The sequence below is a fragment of the Grus americana genome, chromosome 19 (genome assembly GCF_028858705.1).
Source record: "Grus americana isolate bGruAme1 chromosome 19, bGruAme1.mat, whole genome shotgun sequence".
Lineage (NCBI taxonomy): Eukaryota > Metazoa > Chordata > Aves > Gruiformes > Gruidae > Grus > Grus americana.
Window position 1 is genome coordinate 9,578,499 of NC_072870.1, and position 12,348 is coordinate 9,590,846.

At 38.1% G+C, this 12,348-nt stretch overlaps 1 protein-coding gene across 1 annotated transcript in view; it reads left to right on the top strand.

The window, feature by feature from the left end:
• The window catches only part of MED13 (mediator complex subunit 13), a 54,600-nt gene that overhangs the window by 26,627 nt on the left and 15,625 nt on the right, over positions 1–12,348 (top strand). Inside the window, exons 5-12 of the mRNA XM_054847194.1 lie at positions 977–1,174; positions 2,109–2,303; positions 3,243–3,405; positions 3,713–3,823; positions 5,854–6,537; positions 10,429–10,645; positions 11,564–11,648; positions 12,006–12,127. Coding sequence (XP_054703169.1) covers positions 977–1,174; positions 2,109–2,303; positions 3,243–3,405; positions 3,713–3,823; positions 5,854–6,537; positions 10,429–10,645; positions 11,564–11,648; positions 12,006–12,127 — 1,775 coding nt within the window. The remainder of the gene's footprint in view (positions 1–976; positions 1,175–2,108; positions 2,304–3,242; positions 3,406–3,712; positions 3,824–5,853; positions 6,538–10,428; positions 10,646–11,563; positions 11,649–12,005; positions 12,128–12,348) is intronic.

A 12,348-nucleotide genomic window follows, 5' to 3' on the forward strand; every position in this document is an offset into this window, starting at 1 on the left:
GAGGCATTATCCATTTTGTGTTGATTACACGTTCTCCCCACATGTCCCCTGTCATGACATAGTCAGAAGCCAGTTGGTGTGTCTCAGCTCTTCTGCAGGTGGATGATTTCCATATACATCTCTTGGCATGTAGCCAAATAATTTGTCTTAATTTCCAAGTACTGTCCTACTGGTGACTTAAATATTTTGTGTTTATACAAGCTTTATAACCCCCACGTATCTTTGTCAACCCCTCTTTTAGAAATCCATTTCTGACTCTCTATACTTAACCTGTTCACTCCCCCTACCTCTTTTTATTTGGTTTTTCCTTGCCTGTAAATTCCTTTGGTTCCACCGGCAGATGCAGGCTATGCTCTTGAAGACAAAGGAGCGATGGGGCCTGAGTCTGGTTAGTGGGCTGTTTGATTGTGCCTGTCTTAGACACACTTGCGTTGCCTATGGAAATCGGTTCTCCTGCATGACCACACACTGCCCTTGTTTATTAATGCTCAGTGTCCAAACTTGCTTTTTTTGAATGCAATTTAACAGCAGCTGTGCTTTCCTAATATGGACAAGAATAAACATGAAAGGGATTATTTCCCTGTATATACATTGTTGTTGTAACTGTACCAAGCAGAATGAAAGGATGAGGAAACACCTTAACTCTTGTCAGAATTTGAAATAGAGTTTCTTTATCCTACCTGTATGTTAGAGGCTCCTTGCTAGCCAAGATGAAAACTTGCTTGATGCTTGTTTAAATAGATTAATTTGTAATTGTTATTGTGGTACCTTGATTCTTACAATACACATACATTTAACAATCTATACCTATTACCAAAAACTTGTGCAGTATAGTAAAATGTGATTAGGGTGCATTTTAACTTACCGATGGTAAGTTATTTATTTGGTGTAGCTGAAACAACAATGCTATTTCAGTGGGAAAGAGTGAATTTTGGCTAGATACTAATCTCCAACATATTTTTATTTCTCTTTTTAGTTATTCTAAGTCCCTTTGGATTAAATGGCACGCTCACAGGGCAGTCATTCAAGCTTTCTGATTCATCAACAAAAAAGCTTATTGGTGAATGGAAACAATTCTATCCTGTCACATCTAACTTGAAGGAGGGATCTGAGGAAAAACAAGAGGAAATGGATTGGGAGGATGATTCTTTAGCTGCTGTTGAAGTCCTTGTTGGTGAGCACTCTGATTACCTTTTAATTACCGAAATAAACTGGCCTGTTAGGCCCGCAAAATTCTAAATGCAAAAGCGACCCCATTTTATTCCTTTTGCAACCATTTGCAACTGCTGTTGGTCTTTTGTTTTTCTGTTTAATGCTCAGGCCTATTTAAAATGAGTTGCTGCTTAAAGTGTGTTTTGCAGACCTGTTAGTAGGAGGTGTTTTTCTTTATGTGCCCTGAGAAGCAAGATCATTTAAAAAATACATAAATAAAAAAAGATAATAAACCCCCCCCGCCCTAAACTATCACTGTTGACATCTGAGATACATCAAAAGCATGTTGTACTGTTTCAGATTCTGTGCAAATTCAAACGGAACAGATGTGCCTTTCAGGGATGCCTTCAAACCCACAATCCTGGAGAACTTAATGTACTCAGGCACTGCATTTATCTGCTGCTGTTCCTAAAATCTAAGTCTTTGGGATGCAGTAGTTTGTTCCTCTGCTGTGGGCTATTGACCTTTGATTTGCCAGCTAATATAGTCATTTCTCCATAATGAGTGTTACAAGCTGGTATTGCAGTGACGGCTGGAGACCCTGATGATGATGGGGAGGGGAATATTGTCAGTTTTACGTGATACTAAGAAGTATGTTTTCAGTCATCTTTATAAACGAAAATGATAGAAGCAAGCAGTAGCATATGGATGCCAGGGCTGTATCTGCCTGTATATACAAAGCCTTTTTTATTCATTCACCCAAATCTTCTGTATAAAGCAAATCATAAAGTAACAATGAGGGTGACAACAGAGACTTTTTGTCTAAGGATAATGCTGTACTAGGTAGAAAGGATAGGTAAACTTATGAGTGACTGGTAAAAGGATTCATTTGTTGATGATTTTTAAACACAAGTTTTTGGTAAACATCTGTAAAATCAACTTGTTCTTTTTTTCAGCTGGCGTGCGAATGGTATACCCAGCATGCTTCGTTCTAGTTCCTCAGACAGACATCCCTGCTCCTAGTACTGTAGGGGCATCTCACTGTTCAACTACTTGCTTGGGTGTCCACCAAGTGCCTGCTTCCACAAGAGATCCTGCCATGTCTTCGGTAACTCTGACTCCGCCGACATCCCCAGAGGAAGTTCAAACAGGTATAATAAAGTCAGCTTCTGCATGTGGGAAATTCTTTGGATGGCTTCTTCTTTAAATCTAGCAGTGTTTGGAGGGGATTCAGATGTTCTCTGTACAACTGACTTTTTACCAAAAAATCATGTTTCTTTAGTCATACGTCTGTTGTAGTAAAACTGTTTTTTATTGTTCAATGGTGGGCAAATTAACTTGAATGCTTTTGTAAGTTGCTGAAATGAGGACTGCTTTTGTACTTGATGTTGTTACCCAGTACTTTAAATTACTGCGGTCAAGTTTTTTGTTTTGTTTTTTCTCCTGTCTGCGTCCGTGTGCGTGTATGCGTTCTGGCATAGCTTTACAAACATCACTGTGCATCTCGGTCGTTAGTGAGCAAGGTGATGTTCTCAGCTTGTCACAGTCCGAGGAAGATTTTCTAGTTAAGTTTCCAGTAAGGCTGCATGCCCCTGATCTGTGTGTGAGTAGTGGTTATGGTAAATCACTTTAAGTCAAAGCATGTAAGGCTCACTGGCAGTTTCAGATGGCTTTACATACAGCTCCTCTTGTGCAGAAGAGGTTTTGGTTGTGTTTTTCCCCCCAAGGTCTTCTGTTAGTGTAGTTTGACCCCTTTTTTTTAATAATACTGTTAAATTTACTAACAGGTAGCTTTGCTCAAGTTATTTTCTTTTTCAGGTCTATAGTTTCTTGGAAGATAAAAAAGAGCCAGCCCAGTTATAACATAAACACATATGGTGCTTTTTAATTTTTTTTTCCTCTGAGAGGGAACCATGTTATAATAATTGGCTACTATACCTAAATTTTCTATCTGTTTTTATTTCCTAACACTGAGTTAAGAAAATACTTTTCTTCCTACGATATTACTGTGGTGGCTGAATTGGAGTAATAGTGGTTATGAGAGTATCGTCTCATTGCCTAAAACTGTTTCCTCTGGTGCTGCTTTTCAGTTGATGCTCAATCTGCCCAGAAGTGGGTGAAGTTTTCTTCAGTTTCTGATGGATTTATCTCTGACAGTACTAGCCATCATGGTGGCAAAATACCTAGAAAGCTAGCCAATCAAGTGGTGGACAGAGTTTGGCAAGAATGCAATATGAACAGAGCGCAGAACAAGTATGTACTCATTTTGTGAAGCTAAAAATACCCGTGGTATCTTGTGTGTTTGTTTCAGAAAGTAGTTCTGTTAAAGATGCTGTGACTGCTAGTAGAAGATGCTTTACTCTTAGTAATAAAACATTTTAAAGAAGTTATTTTGTTCCTAACTAGTAATTTATTTAGTTCTCAGTTTAATAAGTTAGTAAAAGGCTATTCATAATTTCTTTGCTGAATCCTGTGTGACAAAGCTGCTCTTGAGGTTTGACAGAAGATAAGGAAAGAACGTATGTTGATCCCAAATAACTCTCCTGATATTGAATCATAGGAGGAAGTATTCTGCTACATCAAATGGCTTGTGTGATGAAGAGACAGCTGACAAGGTAGCATCCTGGGATTTTGTTGAAGCCACGCAGAGGACAAATTGCAATTGTTCAAGGTACAGTACTTGGCAAACCCGCAGTCCAACAACGTACACCGAGATTGAAGTACTCAGGAGAGGGCTTGTGATGACTCCTTTAGGAGTAATTAAGCAATAGCTGCTTGTAGGAAAGCTGTAACAAAATTTGTATCTTGTATCCTAAATGTCATTGTAGGTCTTGAAACTCTGCACAATAAGATAATGCAGAGGTTTTAGTCAAATGAATCATCTGAGTGGAGCTACTGGCGTTTCAGTGACAATTCCCGAGTCTTGGGCTGGAATTCCTTAGGCCTGTAGATGGGTAGAAACAATCTTATGGACAACTTCCTTGGGTTGCAATGGAAAGGGAATGCCTATTTATTTAGGATTGAAGAACCTTTTCTAGGGGGCTGTGGCATTAGCCTTGAAGGGAGAATTCTGTTAATCAACAGCAAGCTGATTATAGCATTGTGTCATGGTGAATATGAAAAAGAAACCCAAATCTGCTTTACTTTTTGGGAAATACGGCGTTCCATGGGTGGTTGTGTATAAAACTGCTTTTCTGTGAGTCGATTGCCAGTATATGGTTTTTTATATTAGCTGGGGGGAAAAAAGGATCAAAACACAGGGGGAAAGTCTGAATTTAACTTCCAGTTTTTGTTATAACTTTTGTTTTGAAACTATGCAATGGTACAGACTGTTAATACAGGTGTTTAAAATAAATGGAAATATTAATTTCAGTGAATTCTCAATTTCTGTACTTACGGTAAAATACTAATCTTTAGGTGACTGAAGTGTTGCAAAGGTTTAAATGCTTTGTCTAATTTAAATTTTACACTGATTACCTTGCAATGAATATTGGAATCTTAAAAAAAATTAATGTCTGGAGGATGTAGCATTTCAAAAGAAATGCCTTCCCCCCCCCCCCCCCCCCCCCCCCCCCCCCCCCCCCCCGCCCCTTCCTTTATTGAAATGGTTGGCTTAAGATCTGTGGAAATACTTGTGTCCTGAGAAGAGCTGGGAGATGGAGGAGGATTAAATAGTCTGGTAAAGAAGAATTGAGATATAGCACTAGTTAAGAGAAAACAATCAATTAACTATGTGAGGTGTGTATTAGAAATATGCAGTTGCCTAAAGAGAAACTGCAAAGACTCAAAACCCCTTATTGTTCTCTACAGCGAAACAACGTGTGTATGTGTATGAGAGTTTAAAGTAAAAGTAGCTTTCGATACCTCTTACTTTTTATTCCTGTCTAATTTTGTTGGTTTTAATACAAGTTGCATACTGCTTAACTTTCCTAATGGAAGAGTGACAAAGAATACCCAGGCACTAAGGATGTACATGCAGTTCAATAGCTTAATCATAAACATTTCATTTGAGACTTCAGTATTTCATGTCTCTCATTCTGTCAGGTGATCTAGAAAGTTGGCATCGTGAACCTCAAATGAAATGTTTAAGCTCAAGTGCACTTACGCTGGGAAAAAACTAACTGTATTAATGCAGTTGAGACATTTGAGGGTTTTTTTCTCCACACTTGCTAAATTTGTAGGTAAATAGCTACAAAAGCTTCAAAATAGCTTTTGTAGGACTGAGCTTGGCTTCTAGATTCTTGATGTTAATTTTCCACTCCTTAACCCGTAGAGACTTGGACAGCACTATTGGTTAATATTGATGCTTGAATTCAAGAAGTCATTCAGTAATTCATATGTTCTACTGATTAATCAGTGTTGGCAGAAGCTAAAAGCGCCAATGTGTTCATGTGACTATTTCTGATAAAAGCAGTTATAAAATACTGTCTTCAGTTATGAGGATTATGTGCGTGTTTTGCTTGTAGGACAGCTTTTCCAGGTTTTTAAAATGGTATTCTAAAATCTTGCAGTGTTACTCAAGTCATTTAAATTAAGTTATGGTCAGAAAGAGGCAGCTTCACTTCAGAATGGTATCAGTTTCAGACTTCTGTAATTGGCTGTTTAGTGGCTTAGAAGTGGGTTCTTATCTAGTGAAAAAGAACATGATAGACATATTTGAAAGATTAATGTGAAGTATTTTTCCCTATGTTAATTCTGCAGGCACAAAAATCTCAAACCAAGGAATTCGGGTCAACAGGGGCAGCCACCACCTGTGGGCCAACAACAGCAAGCAGCTCCAAAGCACAAGACAAATGAGAAGCAAGACAAAGGGGATAAGCCACAGAAACGCCCTTTGACTCCTTTTCATCATCGTGTATCTATCAGTGATGATGTTGCCATGGAGGCAGATTCAGCGAGTCAGAGGCTTGTGATGACTGCACCAGACAGTCAAGTGAGATTTTCAAATATCCGAACTAATGATGTAGCAAAGACTCCTCAGATGCATAATGCTGAAATGGCAAATTCACCTCAGCCACCACCACTTAGTCCTCACCCATGTGATGTAGTTGATGAAGGGGTAGCTAAGGCGCCTTCTACTCCTCAGAGTCAACATTTCTACCAGATGCCAACACCAGACCCCTTGGTTCCCACAAAAACAATGGAAGACAGACTCGATGGCTTGTCTCAGCCTTTTCCAGCTCAATTTCCTGAAGTTATAGAGCCTACAATCTATGTTGGTACTGCAGTGAATTTGGAGGAAGATGAAGCTGATACTACTTGGAAGTATTATAAAGTTCCAAAGAAAAAGGATGTGGAATTCTTACCACCTCAGCTTCCAAATGATAAGTTGAGAGATGATCCAGTAATACCTGCTGGACAGGAAAATGTAACATCAGTTACAGAGTAAGTAGTGCTTAATACTCTAGTAATAACCTGAGAAAGTGAGGAAACTGAAAGGCCAAAGGCGGTAGTTTCTCATTACCACCAAGCTTGTCGCTAAAGCATAATGTTGTTCTCGTCAGCTCAAGCAGTAGTGCCAAGTGTGTGAGCGTAACTATCTGTCTGTATACAAGAAGATAATACTTGTGAAATTTGAGTAAGAGGCACAGTCAAATATGTAGTAAGACTTTCCAGCTTTTTCTCATTAGAACTCTGATTTAGCAGATGGCAATGAAGTGTATATTTCTACTGTAAAATTATTCTGTAGCCAAATTATGCTTATTTGGGACTTAGTGGTATGTCCACCTGTCCGCCCCTTCCTCCCCCCCCAAAAAAGAAAGAAAATTCTCATTTCAATATTTGCTTTCGACGTTATTTGAAGGAAGCATGGATGGTCTGTGTTCTGCTCTTGTCTTTATTGAAAGAGCTGGTATTTAAATGGCTGATGGGAACAATGAGGAAGATAATCTGGTTTCCTGGAAGATGTTAACTTTAATGTAGGCTGCAACTGCTTTCTAATATCAGAAATTTCTCTTTGGAATAAGTAACATAAACTGGCATTCTTGAACAGGGTGCATTCTCTCTGTGGTGTTGTTCAAAAGGCTGAAGGATTTGAGGTTATCCTTCAAAGAAAACAAGTGACTGGTGTGTCTACTGTTACTCTCTTGGACCTCAGATCATATGGGAAACCCTCGTTCATTAAACAAACCTTGTCTAACTTGAAGAAATATTGAGACAGACTAGATCCTTGTTACAACCTCAGCTGCAGGAAATGCATTTGAGAACGTTCATTTATTTATTTTATCATAAACTAATATTGTCTCGAAATAAAGGATATGTAGTCTATTTAAAAATTTTTGCTGAATAAATAGAATTTATTTCTGAAAGCTAGCGTTACCTAGCACCAGATTTTAAAATGTTCTACTCTGCTGCTGTCTGTTTCAATTGGAATAAAGGAATTGGTCACTTTTTTGATACTGTCCAAGTTTTTGTAAATTATGGAGCTTAGAGGCAATGGAAAAAAAGAATAACACTAGTGGTTTTAGTGCTAAAACTTAGATTTGAGCTCCTTTTTACTGCAGAATGAATCAACGTGGGTTTTCTTTACCACTTAAAGCAAAAACAAACTCCCCAAAAGGACTACCACCAAAAAACCCAAACTCACCACTGAACCAAAAAACCCCATAAGAATAAAAAACCTGAAACAAACCCACTTGGCCTTCTCAGTTGCGTCTCCTTTGCTGTTGTACCGTGTAAGAAATTCTTCCCGTCATCCATCTTTTACAACACTTCCTGCAGGAAAAGGATGGTAACAGGAAGCAACGGGTGCTGACAGGAATGTTAAAAGGCAGTGTAAACTTAACATGATTGGAACCTGGATACAGAGGTGACAAACTTTGGCTTAGGGTTGTGATCGAGGGATAAAAAAGTGCATCTTGAATGCACCCAGAGTTGCCTCTGTCAGCTCACTTACTGTTGATTATTTTTGGTCAAAAAAAATTTGTTTTTTCCCTGTTCAGGTGAAAGGAGAGTCTTAATGTTACCGGTATCAAATTATTGAGTGGTTGGTTGGGTTTTTTCTTTTCTTTAGGAGACAGTGTATTTAATTTGTGGTAGAAGAGTTGAAGCAGCTACTTACAAGACAAATTTTACGCTGATTTTCTGTTTTGTTGCTGACAGTGTAAAGCCACTGATGGCAGTCACATTGACTTTGGTGTGTAGGAAAGCTGTGAGAAGAAGTAAATATGCTGTAGCTGTTGGTCTGTTCTCATATACATTTTCTTAGCCATATCTTTTGTGTTCACTGTTTAAGAGTTTACATTAGTGCATGTCTCAGCTCTTTCAAGATGTGCGTTTATAGGATTTTTAGTGCTTTTTTGGCCTTGAATTCATTTCAGCCAACCAGACAAAGATAGGCTCTACTTAAAAATTTTCTGTTTTCTGTTCAAGACATGGTCTTTCCATGTATGGCTTCTAGTTTGATTTAACAACTTATTGAACATATTTTTTTCCCCTAGAGGATCTGGCTATTAACTTCTCTTCAGTCATCAAAAATACTGGAAACTGCTGCTTGCTTTCACTGTGCATTTTTCCCGGTGTTTTATTTTTTGTTCTTAGAAAGTCGTTCCCATCTTTTTTCCTATCTTTTTTCTTTTTTTCTGTCTTTTTTTCCCCAGTGGTAATTTTTGCAGGATTTAGAAAAGAGGAAATCCTCAACTCCATTTAGTGCTACTCCAGACATAAAAGCCAATGGTGCTTGACACAAAGCCACACTCATTGCAGTGTTGTCTGGGGCAGTTGTGCTGCGGCGGTCATGCCTGACACAAGATTTGATTGAGCATGGATGACCAGCATGGACGGATTTGACAATGTTGTTGACTGTGAGGTGTTTCTTTGGAAACTTTATTTCTGGGATGTCTTTTGACAAAGTGAAAGTGTTTCTATGTCCTTTCTCATACCACGTAGTTGACAGGGATATACAAAGCAGTGAGGAAGACTGAGGAATCGCCATGCCTTTTTGTGTGCAGAATTTCAGGGTTAAACTCTTTGAATTGTTCTGTATCATGCTTTTCTTCCTTTCTGGTCTCCTGGAGAAATGTAAGCCTATCTTATTCTAAACTCCTGCATCTAGGCTGTCAAAAACAAGCCCTACTAATTGTGAGACACATTAGTTTCTTATGGGATAGCATTTCCTTTTGGATACAGGCTTGAGAAGGGAAAGAATAGCTACGTTGGAACCTGTGTTTGACCTTGAAGTATCCCTCTGTAATCTTCATCTTTGCAATGTCCCTTTTTCATTCCATGCATGAGACTTCTGTAAATGCTTCTCACTGATCATTCTGTTGCTGTTTGGGAGGAAAGGGTCTCGGAGCAAGAAGAAATTGTGTACCTACATTAGTCTGATGCTCCTGAAATACTTGTCTTGTTTGAAGGGATACCTTCCTCACATGGTGCCTTTTCTATACCAGGATACATAAAATAAAGCTTGTAGAGAGGCCTATGTATAGCTAATGATCATAACATAGTTTTCTACTTGCCAATATCTGGTTTTGCTGGTGCAGTGTTATATCTGTGAAACTAATAATCCTGATACAAAAACTTAGTATCTGTGTACTTACCAACTCCATTTTTGGCTCCAAAAGAAAAATGCTGACAAAGGCAAATGAGTTTTTATTATTCCTTTTAGTAAATTAAATATTGGTGTGTTGCAAGCTTCATTTGTATTGATATACGTGATAAATGCCACTATGTTTAGTTTGTATGTGCTTTACTAGTGGTAATTGCTTGGGCTTTTTGGCTAGCCAGGCTTTGTGTACCACAGAGCATTGGTCTGTTTGTTCTGTTGGACACAGCTGAGTATTGGGAGAGTTGGCATACTTTCTACATTTAAATGAATTAAATGTTCAGGAATTAGGTTCTTAAAACATGGAAAACTTGGGTTTAATCACTTCTTTCTGATCATTTGTTTGGACATGAATGGGGATTGGCAATGAGTAATTTTTTAACCTGGTGAGTTTCTTTTAGTGCATATAGATAGTTTAATACACTTGTACTTTTATTATAAATGACAGCTACGACCTGGGATAAATTACTAATCTTTATCTGAATTGACAGTGCTTGAGGAGAGATGGGCAGAATGAATCACACTGCTCTATCTGACGTGTGTAAGGAGGTTATATTAAATGACTAATGACTTAATCTTTTTTTCCAAAAAGTTTTCTGAAGCTGGGGTGGAAAGGAAGAAAGTGGGAAGGAGGATGAAGTTGTTCTTGTAAAGGCTGTGTGATAGCAAAGATATTTCCACATAATAAATGATAAATAATATTTTCTGATTTTTATTTTTCTTCTGTTCAGATTAATGGTGCAATGTAGGAAACCTTTAAAGGTTTCAGATGAACTGGTGCAACAGTATCAGAGTAAAAACCAATACCTAGCAGCAGTAGCAACGGAAGCTGACCAGGAACCTGAAATCGATCCTTATGCCTTTGTTGATGGTGATGTGGAATTCTTATTTCCTGATAGTAAAAAAGATAGGCAGAACATTGAGAGGGAAGCTGGGAAGAAACATAAGGTGAGTAAAGGAGTGAGGATACAAATCAGTGATGAGATTAAAACAAATTGCTTTAGTCACCAAATATAATTTAAATGTATTTAAAAGTACATTAAAAAAATGTATTCTAGCAGAAATGATCAATGAAATTATGCAGCATGCCTCTAACTACACCTAAAATTTTTTTGGCACGCTGGTGGTGGTATTGCGTTAGGGTTTATAGCTTATACTGGGAAGAACGCTGCTAGATCAGGACAAAAATCAATCTGGCTCAGTAGCCTTTCTGTAGAAATGGGTGATAGGTGCTTGGGGAAGAGAGGAGGAATAAGGCAAGTGCTTTGTGCATGTGTGGAAAGGTTTGGGGGTAGGTGAGGTGAACTCTTGACTAGTTGCCTGGACAGTGAAATTTTTTTTTCCCCCCACTTTAGCCAGTACCAACTATGTGAGGCTTCTACTTAAAACAGAAGTACACTCTCCAAAAAAGGAGAAAATACAACTCTGTTGGGAGCTTGTATATGAAATAAACTTGCTTATTGGGACTAGTTGTGTGTGTATGCACTCCTAGTATCAAGAGTGTCATTCAATAACTAGTATAGTTCATGTATAGCACTTGCTATCAAGTGTTTTTCGATAAGGTGTTGTAGCGAGAATCCACAGCTTGCTTTTTAAATTTCTCGCCAACACAAAACCTAAGATTTACATTCTTACCTGTGCTCATCATCTGTGTGTTGCTGGCACGTTGTCTATATTCCAAGCTTCCTTCTCCCTGAGCAAGTACCACTAACCAGACCCCCAGACTACACTTTGCTGAGCTAGAAGGCTAATGAGAACCTGATACTTCTGATACGTACAGGAATTCCCATAGGGAGATAAAATGCTTCTTTCCCTCCCCTTCTCCCCAGTTAATTTAAGCAAATTTTTTTTTTTTTTTGGTAATAGGCTGAGGATGGGACATCTAGTGTTACAGTTTTATCCCATGAAGGAGAGGATGCTATGTCTCTATTTAGTCCTTCTGTCAAGCAAGGTAAAGAGACTTTTTTTTTTCCTCTTTTAATTGTGCTATATTAATGATCTCTTAAATAGTCAATAGATTCTAATAGGCTACTAAGTTTTTACTTTATGGTTTGTATTTCCCTGTCCCTTCAGAATTAGGAATCTGCTTGGAACACATTTTCTTTGCTGCAGCTTGCAAATAAATGTTGGCTATAAAATCCAAATGTTATAAAATTGAAGGGACCTCACTTACATGTAAGATAGTTGAGTGGAACTAAGCGGAACATACTTTCCCCCACGAGCTGTGGAAATAGTTCTTAAGATGTCTTTATTTTTTTAATGAATATATATTGCCATTGTTTTTTATAATGTTTATTTTTCTTTATAGATGCCCAACGTATTGCTGCTCATGCTCGCACTGCATCGACTAGCCTGTTCCATGAAACAGACTTGGTGGTCTCTTACACTGACCTTGACAATCTCTTCAATTCTGATGAAGATGAACTAACAGTAAGTGATGTGTAAAAGTAATGGCAGCTGCTAGACAAAAAACTGCAAGGAAAGAGTATATCTTTTTGTGGTTTTGTGTTGTTTTGGGGGATTTTTTTGGCATTTGTCAGAGAGTTTGCAAAAAAAAAAAAACCCATATATATAAGTGCCGTGATAGCAGATGTAGTGTTCTGATTGACTCATACAATCATATTTTTGATACAAACAAGCTTTTGATCTTA